The following is a 20,795-nucleotide window of genomic DNA, read 5'->3' on the forward strand; positions in this document are numbered from 1 at the left end:
AGCTTCAGCGTGTGCAAGGTACCATGAATTCTCTTCAGTACCAGGAGATATTGGATGGAAACGTGATGCAGTCCGTCACACACCTGAGGCTTGGGAGACGTTGGACCTTTCAACAGGACAATGATCCCAAGCATACCTCCAAGTCCACTAGAGCATGGTTGCAGAGGAAAGGCTGGAACATTTTGGAGTGGCCATCGCAGTCACCAGACTTAAATCCGATTGAGAACCTCTGGTGGGACTTAAAGAAAGCAGTTGCAGTGCGCAAGCCTAAGAATGTGACTGAACTGGAGGCCTTTGCCCATGAAGAATGGGCGAAGATACCCGTAGATCGCTGCAAGACACTTGTGTCAAGCTATGCTTCACGTTTAAAAGCTGTTATAACTGTAAAAGGATGCTGTACTAAGTACTAAGATTGAATGTCACTTGGGGGTTGAATAAAACTGATAATGCTGTGAGCACAGAAAAGACATTTGTGGTTATTTCATTATAACTGTTATGTTATATTTGTCTGACCTACAAGTGCCTCTTTAATGTAAATGTAAGCAAGATGACTGAATGATCAAAAGCAATGTCAAACTGGCCAAAACACTCAATTTCAGTGGGGGTTGAATAATTTTGGACACAACTGTATATTCCCCCATAAGAGCCCCCATACATCAGATTTTCCCCATCAGAGCCCCCCTTACATCATATCCCCAATCAGAGCCTGTGACGGGAGTGACTTTTGGGGGTGGGGGACCCCTGTGTCAGCTCATGTTCCCTTCATTATGTTTAACCCACCCTGTGCCTGTTAAGGGGTACAGGGTGTGAATGTGAATGTATATTGTGTATTGGTGTGTTGTCCTTTGTTCCCTGCCATGTGGTTGCCCATTGTTATCTGCCATGTGCTACATCCCATTGTTCTGTGTCTTGGTTGGATGGGGCGGGCTAATGATGTGATTCCTGTTCCTGGTTGTGTTTCCCCGCCCTGTGTATATATCTTGTGTTTTGTGTAAAAATAAAGGAGTTGACTTCCTGTCTAAGAAGAGTCGGGTGCTGTCTATTTCCTGCATGATCAGCGGGTGTGGTCCATGGATGGTGTTCGGACAGGGAAGCTGCAGTATAACGGAAAGTACCCAAGTGTGGTCTGGGGTCCAGTTCCGTTACAGAGCCTCCCCATACATTAGATTCCCCTATCAGAGCCCCCCATACAGCAGATTCCCCCATACATCAGATTCCCCCATTAGAGCCCCCCATACATCAGATTCCCCCATCAGAGCCCCCCATACATCAGATTCCCCCATCAGAGCCCCCCATACATTAGATTCCCCTATCAGAGCCCCCCATACAGCAGATTCCCCCATACATCAGATTCCCCCATCAGAGCCCCCCATACATCAGATTCCCCTATCAGAGCACCCCCATACCTGTTGACTCACTCCATAGAGCCCGGCAGGTAGGCGGCGAGAGCTGGGAGGAGACGTGTGCTGTAGGATAGGGTGCACATGTGACATCATTGGTTGCTATGACAACGTGGGTCCTAACAACCAATGACTGCGGTTCCTGAGGATTTAGAGCAGCGGAATGGCTGGGTGACGGTTCGGACTGGACTGTCAGTCAGTCCACCATTGGCTGCACTGGAGCTGTGCATGTCCTCCTACCCTCTCCTCCTCTGCTGTATTAGGACAGTACAGAGCAGGTACCGCCGGGAGAGGAGCCTGTCTCTTCTACACACACAAGCTGAGCTCCTGGGTGTGCAAGTGGCAAGGTATCAGTTGTAAGTATTGGTGAATTTGCACAAGTATCGATTCTCATGAAAATGATTAGTATTGGCACAACCCCAGTTTTCGGAATTAGTTTTGTATCTTCTGCATTTGTTTCATACATTTGTTGGTCCAGGTGAATTAGGAAAATGTTGCAGTTTTTCCGAAGATTGCTATATATTAATTTGCAGATTTGATATTTCAGATGGATTCTTTTTTATCATATATCAAAACTATTTGGAAGGATTTGATATCGGACACAACGGAATAAAATAATGCAAAATTTGACAGCCCTGAGTTTTTCAGACCTAAGAATTGCTTTCTACTGTGCAACTGAATTGACTGACTGTGACAATTACAAATTCTATGTAAATCACAAGTTTACATGAATCTGGTTTATTAAGCTAATTCAAAAATGATTAAACTAATTCTAAATTTCCCCATCATCTGAACAAATCAAATGGATTCAATCATTTTGTTAAAAATTTTTTGGGATTCGTTGACATTCATTACTATGTTTATTCAGAGATTTGTATACATCTGAAAATCAAATTGTGTTCAAAAATTGATTTGTAATGAAACACACATGTCTACATTTGAGCAGTCCTTACGTCATATCCCCAAGTCATCATATCATTCATCATAAGGGAAATCCCCATCTCATGCTGTATCTACAAGGGGAGAGATCTAGTATTAATGGTAAAATGTCTTCTTGCAATGATCACCCTTCACTTTACTTGCGGATTAGGATCCCCTCACCCCGACTTGCTTCTCTGTCTTTTGTTTTATAGGGCTGCACTGCAACCGTACTTTTGACATGTATGCCTGCTGGACAGACGGAACACCCGGGACTATCACAAGTGTACCCTGTCCCGATCATCTTCCCTGGTTCCAAAAAGGTATCTTCCTACAACAAATTGCTTTTGAAAGTGGAATTTTATTTTAACAGTGAGCTTTAAGTGCATCAAAGAAATAAGTATCTTTAACCTATCCAAATAAATAAGTATCCTTAACCAATCCAAAACCAAGCTCCTGGTCTCCCCCCCCCCGCGCCCCCCCCATCATCTCAATCACTACTAACAACGCCACCATCTCTCCCACCCCACACGCCAAAGTCCTGGGTGTCACCCTGGACTCCTACCTCTCCTTCCTACCCCACATCCAACTGCTATCTAGATCTTGCAGGCTCCACCTCCGCAACATCTCCAAGATACGCACATTCCTCACCCCAGACACCACCAAACAACTCATACACTCCTTCATCATCTCACGCCTGGACTACTGCAACTCCCTTCTCACTGGCTTACCCAAACGAACGCTATCCCCACTCCAGTCAATCCTAAACCCAGCGGCTAGACTCATCCACCTCACCAACCGCTCCACATCTGCCTCCCCCCTCTGCCAATCCCTTCATTGGCTCACGATTTCCCAACGCATCAAATTCAAACTGCTAACCCTGACCTACAAAGCCATTTACAACGCCGCCCCAAACTACATAACTAACCTGATACCCAAATACTACCCTACCCGTGCCCTCCGCTCCTCACAGGACCTCCTACTCTCTAGCTCCCTTGTCTCCTCCTCCCAATTGCAGGACTCCCCGCCCGATTGCAGGACTTCTCTAGGACTTCCCCCATCCTCTGGAACTCCCTACCCCAATCCATCAGACTCTCACCCACCCTCCTCACCTTCAGGCGCACCCTGAAAACCCTCCTCTTCAGGGAAGCCTACCCCAACCTCACCTAACACCTGACCTCACCTAACAACCTCCTCCACTCCTCCCACCACTCCATCCCCCACAGCCATCTCCTCCTGTATCACCTTCCCCTTCCTCCTAGATTGTAAGCTCGAAAGAGCAGGGCCCCCGAACCCCTCATGTACTGTTTTGTTACTGTCTTGTCTCATGTTCTGTCCCCCTTGCTACTGTACAGCGCTGAGCATACCCTTTGGCGCTATATAAATACTGTATAATAATAATAATAAGTGGCGTTATAGGGATGGGCAGGGCTTTTTTTCTCAAGTGCAGGTACTCCCTCTTCTGTGTCAGCCCTTGCCTCACCCCCTACCCACCTCTGAGCACCGCCCCTTACCTCCACCCCCTACCCACCTCCGAGCACCATCCCTTGCCTCTACCTCCTACCCACCTCTGAGCACCGTCCCTTGCCTCCACCCCCTACCCACCTCCGAGCACCGTCCCTTGCCTCCACCCCCTACCCACCTCAGAGCACCGTCCCTTACCTTCACCCCCCTACCCACCTCCGAGCACCGTCCCTTGCCTCCACCCCCTACCCACCTCAGAGCACCGTCCCTTACCTTCACCCCCTACCCACCTCCGAGCACCATCCCTTGCCTCCACCCCCTACCCACCTCCGAGCACTGTCCCTTTGTTCCACCCCCTACCCACCTCCCAGTTTTAGAGAATACAGTGCCAAGTATCAGTTTATGGTGCTTAGTAATTTGTATGGAATTTATTATTGATAAAAAGGCAAAAAAATAGATCTCCAGCAGCCAGCAACAGTAGAACCCACAGCACCAATAGATCCCCCAGCAACAATAGACCCCCAAAACAAAATACCATCCCCCAACAAGTAACAATAGATCCCCCAGCAACAATATATCTTGCAGCATGCAGAAACAATAGACCCTCCCTCAACAGTAGATCCCTCCCCACACCAACTGACCCCCCCAGCAAAAATTGATCCCTCACAAGAAACAATACATGCCCCCGCTACAATAGATCCCCCAGTAGCAATAGACCCTCTAGCACACCCCATAACTCCTTGCCATTACATACATTCAGTGCTGGAGGTGCCAGAACTGCTTTCCCCTGTGTTCCTGCTGTAAAAAAGCCCTGGAAATGGGAATGCAAGAAGTCAACTAATGTTCCTCACTGACATAGGCCAACATTAGCTATAGCTAGGGTTGGATTTTCTTAACCAAATTTTTATTGAATATATGAATATATAACATTGCAAGCACAAAACATATGTAAATACATTGGTGGGGAACTGGTACATACGATATAGAAACAATAAGCATTGTACGTTTTTTAAATAAAGTAAAGGGTTCGAGGGGGCAGCAGCAAGTCTCAAAATGTGAAGCTTGTGATAGTTTTGTTTCCCTTTTCTGGACACCTCCAAACAAAAGAAAACTATGGGGAGAAGGGGATTCAGAGGGTGTAGAGAGGAGTCTCAAGGCTTTTTATAGACCTAGAAACATGGAACCATCTTTCCTTTCTCTTTATTGAAGAACCTGCACCGCATGCAAAGCAGACCCTATGCTGCCTTCAATAGCATATGTTCACAATAACTTTATTAAAGTGTATCTATAGCCCAAACTTTTTTTTTTTAAGTTTTGGATCAAGTGGGAACAGATTAGAACCCCTGTCAAGTTACTGCTGTCCACGTCCCCATTAGAGGGAGTTCCCCTCACTTCCTGTCCCAGGGCAACCTCTTCTACGGGACAGGAATTGAAAGAAACTCTCCAAGTTAACAGTCTGTTTCTCTGGTGTAGATTTTCCCTCATTTCCTGTCTGGTGAAAGCTTGGAATCTCTTGTATTGTAGTAAAACCCAAAAGGTATTCTAACCTTTTCCAATTCTAACCCAAAAAAAAGTTCTGCCTATAAATACACTTTAGGATAGGCCCATTATACAAGGCTCAAAGCTTTGCAAAGGGATGTTGTCATGTAGGGTATACCTAAAGCAGTGGTTCTCAACCTTTCTAATGCCGCGACCCCTTAATACAGTTCCTCATGTTGTGGTGACCCCCAACCATAAAATTATTTTCGTTGCTACTTCATAACTGTAATTTTGCAGTGGGAGGAATAGTGCCCCATCACTGATGTCAATGGGAGGAATAGTGCCCCATCATTGGTATCAGTGGTAGGAATAGTGCCCCATCATTGGTGTCAGTGGGAGGAATAGTGCCCCATCATAGGTGTCAGTGGGGGGAATAGTGCCCCATCATTGGTGTCCGTGGGAGGAATAGTGCCCCATCATAGGTGTCAGTGGGGGGAATAGTGCCCCATCATTGGTGTCAGTGGGAGGAATAGTGCCCCATCATTGGTGTCAGTGGGAGGAATAGTGCCCCATCATTGGTGTCAGTGGGAGGAATAGTGCCCCATCATTGGTGTCAGTGGGAGGAATAGTTCCCCATCATAGGTGTCAGTGGGGGAGGAATAGTGCCCCATCATTGGTGTCAGTGGGAGGAATAGTGCCCCATCATAGGTGTCAGTGGGGGGAATAGTGCCCCATCATTGGTGTCAGTGGGGGGAATAGTGCCCCATCATTGGTGTCAGTGGGGGGAATAGTGCCCCATCACTGGTGTCAGTGGGAGGAATAGTGTCCCATCACTGATGTCAGTGGGAAGAAAAGTGTCCCATCACTGGTATCAGTGGGAGGAATAGTGCCCCAACACTGGTGTCAGTGGGAGGAATAGTGCCCCAGCATTGGTGTCAGTGGGAGGAATAGTGCCCCATCATTGGTGTCAGTGGGAGGAATAGTGCCCCATCATTGGTGTCAGTGGGAGGAATAGTGCCCCCATCATTGGTATCAGGGGGAGCAATAGTGCCCCATCATTGGTATCAGGGGGAGCAATAGTGCCCCAACATTGGTGTCAGTGGGAGGAATAGTGCCCCATCGTTGGTATCAGTGGGAAGTATAGTGCCCCATCGTTGGTATCAGTGGGAAGTATAGTGCCCCATCGTTGGTGTCAGTGGGAGGAATAGTGCCCCATCGTTGGTGTCAGTGGGAGGAATAGTGCCCCATCGTTGGTGTCAGTGGGAGGAATAGTGCCCCATCGTTGGTGTCAGTGGGAGGAATAGTGCCCCATCGTTGGTGTCAGTGGGAGGAATAGTGCCCCATCGTTGGTGTCAGTGGGAGGAATAGTGCCCCATCGTTGGTGTCAGTGGGAGGAATAGTGCCCCATCGTTGGTATCAGGGGGAGCAATAGTGCCCCAACATTGGTGTCAGTGGGAGGAATAGTGCCCCATCATTGGTATCAGTGGGAGGAATAGTGCCCCATCGTTGGTGTCAGTGGGAGGAATAGTGCCCCATCGTTGGTATCAGGGGGAGCAATAGTGCCCCAACATTGGTGTCAGTGGGAGGAATAGTGCCCCATCGTTGGTATCAGTGGGAGGAATAGTGCCCCATCGTTGGTGTCAGTGGGAGGAATAGTGCCCCATCGTTGGTGTCAGTGGGGGGAGGAATAGTGCCCCATCATTGGTGTCAGTGGGGGGAGGAATAGTGCCCCATCATTGGTATTAGTGACACCAATGATTGGGCACTATTCCTCCCACTGACACCAATGATACTTACCTTGCTGACCCCTGCTCCAGCCTGGGCTCGCTCACTCCCTCCCTCTCCCATGGCACAGACACTTACCAGTCAGATGTCTTTCTTCTCCGGCCGCTCTCCTCCTCTTCACTCGCTCGATCTTCGCGGTGCCGCTCGGCTCCTCCTTTCCAAGCTCCACCTCCTCGCCGGTGATTGGCCGCCTGTGTGCCTCTCCTGAGCTACAGGTCCGGCGGCCAATCACCGACGAGGAATGATCCCGGGGGTGTGTCCAGATGACAGGGACGGCATGTCATCCCGCCCACACCTGGAGACGGATAGAGGAGCGGTGTCTCGGTTCCTAAGGCCATCGGAAATATGTGTTTTCCAATGGTCTTAGGCGACCCCTGGGAAAGTGTCGTTCGACCCCCAAAGGGGTCGCGACCCCCAAGTTGAGAACCGCTGACCTAAAGCATCAAGGTGTCTAAATACAACCATGGCTTGATGCTCAATTGTAATGACCAGCAAATATATCGTCAAGAAGTGACTCTTGAGACCTTTTATCACAATGCAATACATTGGGACAGAGTTCAGTATTGTAGGACACACATTTTACTTAACAAATGAATGTTGTGTGTTTTGGCAGTGAAGAATGGGCTGGTATCAAAATACTGTAGTCTAGATGGTCAGTGGGAGGTGATCAATGAAACCGAACCTACGAGGAACTCACAATGCAATGATGAGATAGAGGTGACAAGAGATCTGGTGAGTTTATTTATTTTGAGTGATTTTTAAAAAATTTCAATGGATATTGTAAATATATTGTGTTCTTGTAATTGCTTTATTTAATAGATAGATAGATAGATAGATAGATAGATAGATAGATAGATAGATAGATAGATTCAATTCATTTTCGGGATTCATTTCTGTAATTCATATGCAAATTTTGTTCAAAAACGTTTCAACCAAATTCGAAAATTAGTTCACATTCGAAATTGGTTCAACCAAATTCAAAATTGAATCATCAAAATTTGTTCAAAATCGAAAAGATTTCAACCGAATTTGAAAAAATTCAACCGAATTCGAAAAGTTAGGCTGGCCATACATGTGTAGATTTTCGTCCGAGAATATTCATTTCAAGAAGTCATTTTCTGACCGTTAGTGGGGTCAAATCGATGTTTGTTTTCGATGGCAGTGATGAAAATATTCGAAGGGGCAGGAGAGAAAACTTTTCTCGATCAAAAGAATTTTTGGCCAGTGTATGTGGTTATCGTTCAGAAATTACATTCCTTTTAAAATCGAATGATAGGGGGGCGTGTTCAAGATGGCGACCGGTGCAGCCACATAATCCAGAGCTCCATCACCTCCTCTACTAATCCGCTGGTAGCAGCAGACTAAAACGGTCACCGGAAGAGGGGAGCTGAGTGGCTCCGGCCCCCTCTCCGGAGCATCGCGGTCCTGCGGCCTACCACGGCCTGGTGCAGCCTCTGTGTTTTCTAACATTGGAGCCACCCGGGGCACAGCTGCTCTGCCTCCTAGCCCTGCCTGGTGTGCTTGCGGTCGGGAGAAGCTGTCGGAGGCTGCCTGGTCCCCCAAATGACCTCTGAGGGCCGTAGCCAGCTGGGGCCTGCTCATACATAGCCTGGGTGCTCCAGTTTGGGGTGGTACAGCCCCCACCGGGCCCAGGGCCTACTCCATGTCAAGGTCCTACCTTTTCCCAGAGGTTATGTTACTCCATGTGCTATCATCCATCTTGGATTTCTGCTGAGCATGATGGGAATCTTTTATGCCTTCAGGTCTCTGAGGTCCATCCCCCAGAGGGGTGTGGCTGAGTACATATAAGCCTGGGATCTGCACATGCTCTTTGCACTTGTGTCTTGTGTCTTTGTCTTGCTACAGCTCTGTGTATACGCTCGTGACTCTTCTGGTATTCTGACTCGGCTTGTGACTAAGACCATTCTCTGTGTTTCCCTTTGATCTGACCTTCCGTTGCTGAACCCAGCCCGTGACCTGTGATTCTCTGTCTACTGTTCTGTACTGTTTTGTCCCGTTGTTATTGACCCGGCTTGCCTGACTACGCTATTGTCATTCTCACCAGCTACACGCCATTGGCGGCGGCCATTACCGCAGCTGGGGTGTCTCGGGGGCCGCGACCTGGTCCCTGGTTGCGTCAAGTCCATCCCCACCATCAGGGGCCCTGGTGAAGGGCAGCCTGGGACTTAGACTCCGCGCCCTGAGGGACTTCAGTCTGTTGGTGGTGGTTGTCGTCAGCCAGTGCGTTACCCTGCCACTAGGCCTACCTGTCCGTTCCACAGCCCAGCCCTGACATTACACAAGTGCCATGAATCCTGACGGTGCAGGTACGCCTTCACTTCCAATGTTGGTCGCCAGACTGGATCAACGGGATCTCCTGTTGGATCAGTTCGCTCAGGCGTTGCAAACTCTGCTGGCACGCACCGCGCACCTTACTCCTGGTGTTATTAGGCCGGTTGTCACTCCGGTGGTCGCTCCCGCTGCTGTTCCGCTTGCTGTGCCTACCGCCGCGGCTGATGCGGCACCCGCGGTGTCCAGAGGTATGACCGGTTCAGCCCCTCTTCCACAGCGCTTTGGGGGTGAGCCGAGTCAGTGTCGTGGGTTCCTTAACCAGGTGGGGATTTACTTTGAATTAATCCCCTACGCATTTCCGGCTGAGAGGTCAAAGGTGGGTTTCCTCATCTCACTACTCTCAGACAAGGCCTTGGCCTGGGCGAATCCCTTATGGGAGAGGAATGACCCAGTGATTCACGGGTTTTCCGGTTTTGTTGATGCCTTCCGTAGGGTATTCGATGTACCGGCTCGCTCCGCCTCGGCTGCCAAGCTGCTCATGTCTATGCATCAGGGTTCACGGACCGTGGCCGAGTACGCCATAGAGTTTCGTACCCTGGCAGCAGAGGTGGGTTGGAACAATGAGGCTCTGGTGGCTGCGTTTTCTCAGGGTCTTTCTGATGCATTGAAGGACGAGATCGCAGCCAAGGAATTGCCTGTGGAGCTGGAAGCACTAATTTCCTTCCTGATCCTGATTGATACCAGGCTCAGGGAGAGGCCTTCACTCAAGGAACGCCTGCGGAGGCCTTCCAATCGACTGGCACCTGCGTTTTCTATCCCACCCATTCCTCCCTCTCCTCCCACGCCTCCTGGGGATAGATTGTCTGGTGGTGAGCCCATGCAGCTGGGGTTTGCTCGCCTATCCGAGGGAGAGCGGGCCACTCGGCGTCGGGAGGGTCGCTGCCTGTACTGTGGTCTTGGTGGGCACTTTCAGCAGTCCTGTCCGGTCCGTCCGGGAAACGCTCGCACCTGAGATCCTGTCGGGGACAGATCTTGGGTGGAGTCTCCTCATCCCCGGCGTTCCGCAGAGATAAGCCACTGATCACCGTTGTCCTCTCTTGGGCGGAGGGCTCGGTGACGGCCCAGGCGTTGGTAGATTCTGGGGCCGGCGGGTTGTTTATGGACAGCTCGTTTGCTGCCCAGCACTCCATTCTCCTGCAGGCTCGAGTTACCCCATTGGTTCTCAAGGCGATAGATGGCAGGCCCCTGCAACCACTGCAGGTTACCCACGAGACTATGCCAGTTGAGGTAGCTATTGGGGCTGTTCACAGGGAGTTGGCCTGTTTCCAGGTGATTTCTTCTCCGCACTATTCAGTGGTTTTGGGGTATCCCTGGCTGCAGATGCACAATCCAACCTTCAATTGGCAAACTGCCGAGATTCTCTCGTGGTCTCCACAGTGTGGGGCCGGGTGCATCCGTGGGCCGGTTAAGGTGTTGTGTGCCTCCTCGGACTCTGCGTTGCCCACTGATTATGGGGAGTACCAGGACGTGTTTGATAAGGTACGCGCTGGTGCCTTACCTGCTCATCGTCCTTACGACTGCGCCATATCCTTGCAACCCGGTGCCACTCCTCCGCGTGGCAGGGTGTATCCTCTCTCGGTTGCGGAGAATAAGGCCATGGAGGAGTACGTTGCGGATGCGCTTTCCCGGGGGCACATTCGTAAGTCTACTTCCCCAGCAGGAGCGGGCTTTTTCTTTGTAAAGAAGAAGGGTGGTGAATTGAGGCCTTGCATCGATTATAGGGGTCTCAACCGAATCACCACTAAGAATGCATACCCGATTCCCTTGATTACTGAGTTGTTCGACCGCCTTAAGGGGGCAACAGTCTTTACCAAACTTGACCTTAGGGCGGCGTACAACCTTGTACGGATCAAACGGGGATGAGTGGAAGACCGCGTTTAACACCAGAACCGGTCACTACGAATACCTGGTGATGCCCTTCGGGTTGTGTAACGCACCCGCAGTTTTTCAGGAATTCATAAATGATGTCCTTCGTGACTTGTTGCAGCAGTGCGTGGTAGTTTACTTGGATGACATCCTGGTTTACTCTGCCTCCATGGAGTCCCATATCCAGGATGTCAAGCAGGTGCTGCAACGATTACGTGAGAACAAACTTTTTTGTAAACTTGAGAAGTGCGAATTCCATCGATCCCAAGTTGCCTTTTTAGGCTCCATCATTTCTGCGGAGGGATTCTCCATGGACCCTCAGAAGGTTTTGGCAGTTCTGCAGTGGCCTCGTCCCAATGGTCTTCGGCCCATTCAGCGCTTTTTGGGTTTTGCCAACTACTATCGGAAGTTCATCAGGAACTTCTCCACGCTGGCAAAACCTCTCTCAGACCTAACCAAGAAGGGCAGCAATCCTCACGAGTGGCCATCCGAGGCCATCGTAGCTTTTGAGGCTCTGAAATCCGCCTTCGCTTCGGCTCCGATACTGTCTCATCCCAATCCTGGATTGCCCTTCGTCCTTGAGGTTGATGCACCCGAGACGGGAGTAGGCGCTCTCCTGTCTCAACGTCGGTCGCCCGATGGACCCCTACTTCCCTGTGGGTTCTACTCCAGGAAGCTTTCCTCTGCAGAGTGCAACTACCAGATTGGAGATAGGGAGTTGTTGGCAATCATTCTGGCTCTCAAGGAATGGAGGCACCTGCTCGAGGGCTCCGCAGTTCCGGTCCTCATTCTTACCGATCATAAGAACTTGACTTATCTTTCGGAGGCCAAAAGATTGACACCCCGTCAGGCCAGATGGGCCTTGTTCTTGTCGCGGTTCAACTATGTGGTCTCCTATTTGCCTGGTTCCAAGAATGTCAGGGCTGATGCATTATCGCGGCAATACTCTGAGTTGTCCAGGGAGGACTCTGAGCCAACCTCGGTCATACCTCCGGATCATATCCTGGCTGCCATTCGTACCAGTCTGACTTCTCCCCTTGGGGAGCAGATTTTGGCGGCTCAAACTGACACTCCTCCCGAGAGACCGGAGGGTAGATGTTTTGTACCCGAGGGGTTGCGCACCCGTCTGCTGCGTACCTACCATAACTCCAAAACTGCCGGGCATCCGGGGAGGAACCAGTTGTCTTGGGTCGTCTCTCGGTTGTTCTGGTGGCCAACTCTCCGTGCCGACATCGCCTCTTATGTAGCGGCATGTTCGATCTGTGCCCAGAATAAATCTCCACGGCATCTTCCAATGGGTCTTCTGCAACCCATTCCCAATGGGGAGCGTCCTTGGTCACACCTGGGCATGGACTTTTTTGTAGACTTCCCTGTGTCTCGGGGCCATACGGTCATCTTCATGGTCGTCGATCGTTTTTCCAAAATGTGCCATTGTATTCCACTCAGGAAATTACCAACAGTGCAAGAACTGGCCACGGTCTTTTCCAGGGAGATTTTTCGCCTGCATGGGTTGCCCAAGGTGATTGTCTCGGACCGCGGGAGTCAGTTCGTGTCCAGATTCTGGCGCGCCTTCTGCTCCCAGTTGGGTATTAGTCTCTCCTTTTCTTCAGCCTACCACCCGCAGTCCAATGGGGCTGCGGAGCGTTTCAATCAGGCCTTAGAACAATTCCTTCGGTGTTATATCTCGGACCATCAGGACGATTGGGCTGATCTCCTGCCTTGGGCAGAGTTTGCCAGGACTCAGCGGTCAACTCCTCCTCTGGGATGTCCCCCTTCATGGCCAACTATGGGTACCAACCCGCGGTATTACCTGAGAAGTTCTCACCACAGGACATTCCGGCAGTGGAGAACCATGTTTCATACCCGCTTTCCTCAGAAACCTTTTGTTGAGCCGTGGAGGGGGAGGGGCCCTTGAGGAGGAGGTACTGTCAAGGTCCTACCTTTTCCCAGAGGTTATGTTACTCCATGTGCTAGCATCCATCTTGGATTTCTGCTGAGCATGATGGGAATCTTTTATGCCTTCAGGTCTCTGAGGTCCATCCCCCAGAGGGGTGTGGCTGAGTACATATAAGCCTGGGATCTGCACATGCTCTTTGCACTTGTGTCTTGTGTCTTTGTCTTGCTACAGCTCTGTGTATACGCTCGTGACTCTTCTGGTATTCTGACTCGGCTTGTGACTAAGACCATTCTCTGTGTTTCCCTTTGATCTGACCTTCCGTTGCTGAACCCGGCCCGTGACCTGTGATTCTCTGTCTACTGTTCTGTACTGTTTTGTCCCGTTGTTATTGACCCGGCTTGCCTGACTACGCTATTGTCATTCTCACCAGCTACACGCCATTGGCGGCGGCCATTACCGCAGCTGGGGTGTCTCGGGGGCCGCGACCTGGTCCCTGGTTGCGTCAAGTCCATCCCCACCATCAGGGGCCCTGGTGAAGGGCAGCCTGGGACTTAGACTCCGCGCCCTGAGGGACTTCAGTCTGTTGGTGGTGGTTGTCGTCAGCCAGTGCGTTACCCTGCCACTAGGCCTACCTGTCCGTTCCACAGCCCTGCCCTGACACTCCAAGATCTAGCCACCAGGCCCAGGGCCTATTACAATTGGCAGCTACCTGGGTGGTGAGAGCCCTGGTGTTCCACAACCCCCCATAGGACTCTGGCACTGAGGCCTGGGTGGTGACGACCCCTGCATCTCTTCTGGCTCTGCGGTAGAGGCTGCTTTTCTTCTAGGACCCGCACCTGAGTTAATTGGGCCTTCAATTCTTATATGGATTATCAAATATAATTGTGGCGTACATCTACCTCTCCCCTCCTTGTGATAACTTCTTCTACAATATAAAGAATATGTCGGGGCGTATGTGCCATCCTGCGGAGATTGTTCCTATGTAGAAGGAGCCTCGTCTCTGCACCGGGCTGAACTGCTCCCCTGGGGCTACTCTCTCCCTTGGCTATATATTTTTCACCTGATCACCCCAAGGAGACTCCCTGCATGCTGTCCGCCAGGAAAGAAAGTAAGGGAACTGCTCAGAAATCCCTTACAACATACTTGCTGAAGACGCAGGAAACTTGCAGCATGTCACAAGATAATAGCGACTGAGCATCCCCATCCCGCTTCATGCAGGATACCGCAGCTCATCCATATACACAGGACAGTGGGTATACACAGCAGCTTACAAAGGGGGACTTGGAATCCTGTTTAGAGACTATGGACACTAAACTGGCCGCTAAATTTCAGTCAGAGCTTCTAGAACAAATCGCTTAGAAACCAAACATGACAAGCTCAGCTTGGCCTATGGCGAGCTCTCCAGAGATCATGATCATCTACAAACAGCCTTTATACAGCTGCAGGTTGAGGATGACAATAATCATAATCGTAGGAACAATCTGTGTGTTCGGGGAGTCACAGAGATGGTGACCGATCTTTCACAGGCTACAACTAAAGTGTTCAAATCCCTCCTTCCGGACCACGACACTAGTTCCTTTGCATGCGATCAGATACATAGACCTCGGCGTCCAAAGCCTCCTAACGATGCACCGCCTCGTGACATTGTCCTGTGTATGAAAGATTTCCTGATTAAAGGAGATATACTCAGAGCTGCTCGCAATACCTCTGTGATCTCCTTTGATGGCTCAACTCTGCTAATTTTTCCAGATGTCTCTCCGGCCACATTGGAGAAACATTGAAAAATGCTGGAAATCATGTCTGCTCTTTTCTCGGGCCAAATTCATTAGAAATGGGGTTTTCCCTTTAAGCTGATAGTCCCACACAATGGCAGCACATATACAACCACAACTCTTCTGGAGGGTTGAGAAATCCTCCCAAAGTTGGGTTTGGGGGATGCTCCCTCACCTCAACGCCCAGCTTCTACCCCTCAGGTATCCCTTATCTGGAACACTCCATCTTCACAATGGGAAAGAAGGAGAGTCAGACAAGAGCCGGGATGAAAAGGATTTTGCTCTTTTGATTATTATTCAGTATTTTGAAAAGATGTTGAGACATGCTGAAGATTCATCATATTTATATATGGCTGTTAATTTTGTCTTATCCCTTAGCTATTAGGACGTGCAAAAGTTTTGAATGGGCCCTCGGACCCTTTAGTCACAGCTCGCATGCTGTTCCTATGGGACTCCTTGATGTGTGACCCCACCCTGTTGCCTAGCATGATCGGAAATGTCACTGCCCAGATGTGGAGTGGCCGCTCTGCACTCCATGTTTTACGGTGACGGGGTTTGGGCCGATTGGCCTTTTAATGTTTTGTTTCTCTGCCTTTTCAGGTGAGGCAGCTAGCCTACCTGATCCATGGTTTGTTATGATTTCTTTAGCTATAGGGGCTCTTAGGGCCCTACCTCTACTATTTTATGTTTCTGTTATTTTGATAATTTTGGTACATGACGGTAGTCATACACAATTTTGTGGATCTCCTTGCTGAAAATTTGTGGCTGGGATACTCCATAAAATGATACTGACAGACTTCACCTTACAAGTTGCAGATCCGGGTACTCCACAGATAAGACCAAAATATTTTTGTATATTTGATCACTAGGAAATATATGATTATTTATTTTGGGATTATAAGTATCTAAAGAGATACTAATTAATAAAGAGCGCAACACAATATGGTGAAATAATTTATGCACACAGTGGTAGTTATGTGTTAGGTGTTTGCGATCCAGTAAAATCAAGGACATATTCTGTCCAGATTTGTGCTTTAAGGTGGATATTTAGTAGATACTGCTTGGCTCGCAAGATACAGTATATAGAGATTTGCTTGTGAGAATTATATCTTTAATAACCTTTTCACTTTCAATGTGCAGGAGAAAAAAAAACAGACGATCATTCGTCTGACATTTTCATCGTGTGTATGGGGCTTAACGCTGGCCATACACGTGTAGATTTTCAACCGAGAATATTTGTTTAAAGAATATTCATTTGATTTTCCAATCATTAAGCTGGCCATACACATATAGATTTTCAACCGAGAAGTTTCATTTCAAGAATATTTGTTTGATTTTCTAATCGTATTCTTGTTTTAAAATTTGAGTTTAACACCGAATTCCAGTGAAAATAGTAAAAAAAAATTAATAAAAGTCAACAGCTACAAAAACTGTAGCTTCTGACTTTTAAAAATGGACACTTATCTGTCCCTCGATTCTATTGTGTCCCCCCCCCGCAGCCTGTTTCACTGGCCGCCCTGTGTTCCCGGTGCCGGCATCTTCAGTGTGGGCCCTCGGCTGTGACAGCCTGCTGTTTCACTACTCACTGTGCATGCGCGAGAAGCGCTGCGCTTTGTGAATGGTCCCGCAGTCTTCTGGGACCTGTCACGTGGCCCAGTAGACTACGGGGAGAGAGGATGAAGGACAACTTCCGCATTTTCTTTTTTTTTTTGTTCCCAGTTCCCTTTCCCATTTTTCTAAGAGCAGCGGAGAACCTGCCCCCCGCCCAGTTCAAGAAGAATCTTATAAATTCCAGAAATAACATAACATGTTTTGGTGCCATACTGGAACCCAGCATCTTTTCAAATGGGAGCATGTCCTCCGTCATCCTCAGTGGTTGGGGCAACTTCGCAACAAAATGTCTTAGTTGATATATAATATCTCAAGTCATCAAATGACACAAAACTCTTTTTTTAGTCTTTAAGTCTTGAAAAGTACCCAACTTCCCTTTAACTGCTATATCCCCAAAAGTGCATCTATATCTTTAAACCATTTCCTGGAAAAACTCAGTACCCACCAGGGGAACCAACAGTGGATTGTACTTCCAATCTATTTGGTTGTGCATTCTATCCCATACTCTTAGTACCTCCTGTATCTATGTACTACTAGTCTTATCCATAGTGCAAAACTTTCGTGGTATCCAACTAATCCTCTCTAATCGTGTATTACTTAATATATCTTCTATTTCAACCAGGGGCAGACTGACAACTCATGGGCCCCCGGGCAATAGGGGATCATGGGGCCCCTCTGTCCTTGCCCAAACTCAAAAAAGCCTATGTAAAAGGTACCAGGGGCATCTCATGGGGCCCCCTACTGACCCCGGGCCCTCAGGCAGTGCCCGAGTTTCCAAATGGTCAGTCCGCCCCTGATTTCAACCCAACTCTTCCCCTGTGAATTATATGTCCAATCTACAGTTCGTGCCAATATCACCGCAGTGTAATAGTTCTTAAAATTGGGCAAATTTAATCCAACTTTCTCTTTCTTATTAATGGAATATAATTTACCCGGAATATATTATTCATAGAAGAAGGAGTCAACTTTATGCCTAGGTAACCTAATTCCTTCTCCCTCCATGAAAATGGGAAGTCTTTTTGTATAGTCTGCATCACATTTTTTTGAAACACTGATGTTCAAGATCTCTGATTTTGAGGGGTTTATTTTCAAATTTGAAAGCTCTCCATACCCTTTTAGTAATTCTATTAGGTTAGGCAAAGTTAACCTATCACAATCACTCGGCATCAATCAACAATAAAATTGTTGGTAACTTTCTCTCTTTGCCTTCTGTAAAAGGAGCAATGTTCTCCAACCATTATCCCTTGCCAGGACAAAACCCACCTGACCCAAATATATCCATGCCGGCATCAGCTCTTTTATCCTCGTAGCTAGCACCTTCGCAAAGAGTTTTGTATCTGTATTTAGTAGTGATATAGGTCTATAGCTAGTGCATTGTGAACTATCCTTTCCTTCTTTTAGGATTATTGTTATATACGCTTGCAGCGATTCTGCTCTTATTCCCATTCCCTCTCCCATGACATTCATATATGTACATAATTTAGGGAGTCTCCAAATTTCTTATAATACCCCACCATTTACCCATCGGGTCCTGGAATTTCCCTCCTGCTGTATTCTTTAGGGCCGTATTCATGTCCTCTTGGGAGATCGCTTGTTCTAACGATACTCATTTTTCTTTTGTCATTTTTGGCAGATCTGCGGCCTTTAGAAATTCCTGACGTTTCCCCCTTTTTCTTCCTCTGAAGCTTTCGGGTTCCTAGGTTTTACATCATACAACCTACTATACAATTTTTGGAATGTTTCAGCAATATCAGTGGTGGTGTATACCAGTTATCTTTTTTCATCTTTAATCTTCTTAACATAATTTTTCAATTTCTTCGCCTTAAGTCTTTTCATCAAAATATTTTCCTGGCTTATTTCCCCACTGATATCCTTCCTTTGAGACCCTATTGAAGATCTTCCTTGATTCCTGTTCCAGTAGGTCTTTTAATTCTTCGCTTTTAAGTATACAGAAATACTTCTGGATTTTGATTCGGACAATAAATATTAACCAAGGTATAGCTTTTTCCCCGCATTTTCCCTCTTAAACATAGGAACCATCCCTCTGGGTCCACCAATCTCTCCTCCACATCAAAACCCAAGTTTTTTTAGAACCTAATCGCTACTCCTTTTAGCCCTCTTTTTTGGTGAGTCCAAGTAATACCAAGTTGGGTAGTACCTTGAGTGTAATTTGACATTAGTATCATATGATAAATGTATCTCTTGTAAGAACACGTCTGCGGAGAGTTGATGAACTTCCTTAAGTATCTTATGTCTTTGGTAGGAGAATTTAAACCTTTCACATTGTATGTCATTAAATTAATCTGGCTTATAACTGTCTAATATTTCTGCTCTCTTTCTTGTTCAAAGGGAAAATGATATATACTACCCCTCTCATGGACCTTCCTCCAATCTCACCCCTTCCACATCCCCTCCATCCCACCCCTCCTCCTCCCTCCTACCCTCCCACCCACCCCAACCCTTACCTAAATTACTAAAAACACTTGGTCGGTATGTTGCCTTGGAATCTGATGTTGGATTCCCTCACTGATGATTTCCTAAATTGGAGTAAAACTCTGAACATAGACATCCACTCCTACCCCCCGCTCTCAGCATGGGGCTTAAGTGTTTAAAATCCTGTTTGATCACCCAGTGCCCTGCTGACTCTAGTTATCTTCCCCAAAGACCTGCTGAGAAAACACAGGAGAGATGGGTAGAGGGAGAGAGGGAGAGAAAAAAAAAAGGGGGGGGGGGGGACAACAATTCATCCCCCGGAGCCCCATATCCCTCTTCTGCTTACCCTCCCCCAATTCAGTCTATTTTCTCTTTTTATCCACTGGCTGCCACTTCTCTTCTTTTGACCTTACCCTTTCATTTGACCCCTCTATCCAATCCACAATTCCCACCTTCTGCAGTTCTAATTTTTCACAAAAGTCACTAAGTTCTTCTGGGAATCTTAGCCTTGCTGATTTCCAATCTTTCCACCCAATCAGACATGCTGGGAATCCCCAATTATATTGAATTCTTTTTTCCTTCATCTGATCCAATAAGGGTTTCAACAATCTTCTAGCTAATATCTCAGATGAAATGTCTGCAAAAGACTTGTAGTTTGATTTCTCCATGTTTTTACTCTGGGGTCTCCCGCGGTTTTTTTCCATATTCTCTGTCCTAATAATCATGGAATTGAACAATCACGTCTCTAGGGGTGTCTGTTGTTACTCCTGGTGGGCGTCTTAATCTATGAATTCTCTCAATCTTCAATCTGACTAGTCTACCTGTCAATCGATTGAACACTTTCTTTACTTTTTCCCGGAGCTCCTCTTCATGCGCATCTTCTGGGAGGCCCCTTAGATTATTTCTTCTCTCTCTATTTTCTTGGTCCTCCAATTTGTATGAAAGCTTCCTCTGTTCCCTTCGCATCTCCTCCAACTGCATTTCCAGGTTACATATCTTCTGAGCCTGTGTCTCCATTTTCTCCTCCACTTCTTCCACCCTTGTTAGCCTGCCTAGTGCAACCATGTACAGACAGTTTCCCCTGGGGTCCTTCTCCGCTTGGGCACCAGGATCCGAGCCACCTGATCCTTCCGGCAGGGCTCACCGCCGCCGCCGGCCACCGCATGACCAGCGCAGGGGGGGGGAGGACGACGACACACTGCACGACACCGACCGGAAGCCAGCAGCAAGGCCAGGTAAGCTTGTGGGATGGTGTAGTGTGGATCAGGACCCAGGCAGCTTATTCATGGTGGGAGCCCTGCACATAGTCTCCCAGCGCCATGATCAGGCCACTCCCCGAAAACGTCAGCTTCTGATTGCCTAGGTGATTGCAGAGTAAGTGGAAGCGAGTACCTGTCAATTTTGGATACCTGCTCTTCCCCCATCCCCAAAGGTGCCAATTCTTAATGGGGAACAGGGGACAAGTTCTTAAAAATGGAACTTCCTCTTTTGAGTGGAGCTGTGCTTTAAATTTGTTTTTGAATGTTTGTTTGATTTTGTTTTCAAATTTGTTTTGAATTCGAATTTTGGCTGAATTTCATTTTGTTATTTCGGATTCGTTTAAATTCCTTATTTTTGTAATTCGAATTCTGATCCAAATCTCTGAATAACAAAACAATGTGTTCAAAATTCCATTTGAAACGAACCGCACATGTCTATAGATTGATTAGTCTTATTGTTTCATTTTAGCCCCAAATATTATTAAAGCTCCATGTACGCTGGCTTAAAAACGCTTCTCCTAGAGTTTAGTGTGTTGCCTGTAGAAGCGACTAATGTTAT

General features: G+C 47.9%; 1 protein-coding gene across 1 annotated transcript in view; it reads left to right on the forward strand.

Moving 5' to 3' along the window:
- Nucleotides 1-20,795, forward strand: part of LOC149431424 (glucagon receptor-like) — a 147,080-nt gene that overhangs the window by 61,776 nt on the left and 64,509 nt on the right. The window contains exons 3-4 of the mRNA XM_089665617.1: nt 2,534-2,641; nt 7,660-7,778. Coding sequence (XP_089521743.1) covers nt 2,534-2,641; nt 7,660-7,778 — 227 coding nt within the window. The remainder of the gene's footprint in view (nt 1-2,533; nt 2,642-7,659; nt 7,779-20,795) is intronic.

The sequence above is a fragment of the Staurois parvus genome, unplaced genomic scaffold (genome assembly GCF_062004578.1).
Source record: "Staurois parvus isolate SC_StPar_1 unplaced genomic scaffold, SC_StPar_1.0 ptg002268l, whole genome shotgun sequence".
NCBI lineage: Eukaryota > Metazoa > Chordata > Amphibia > Anura > Ranidae > Staurois > Staurois parvus.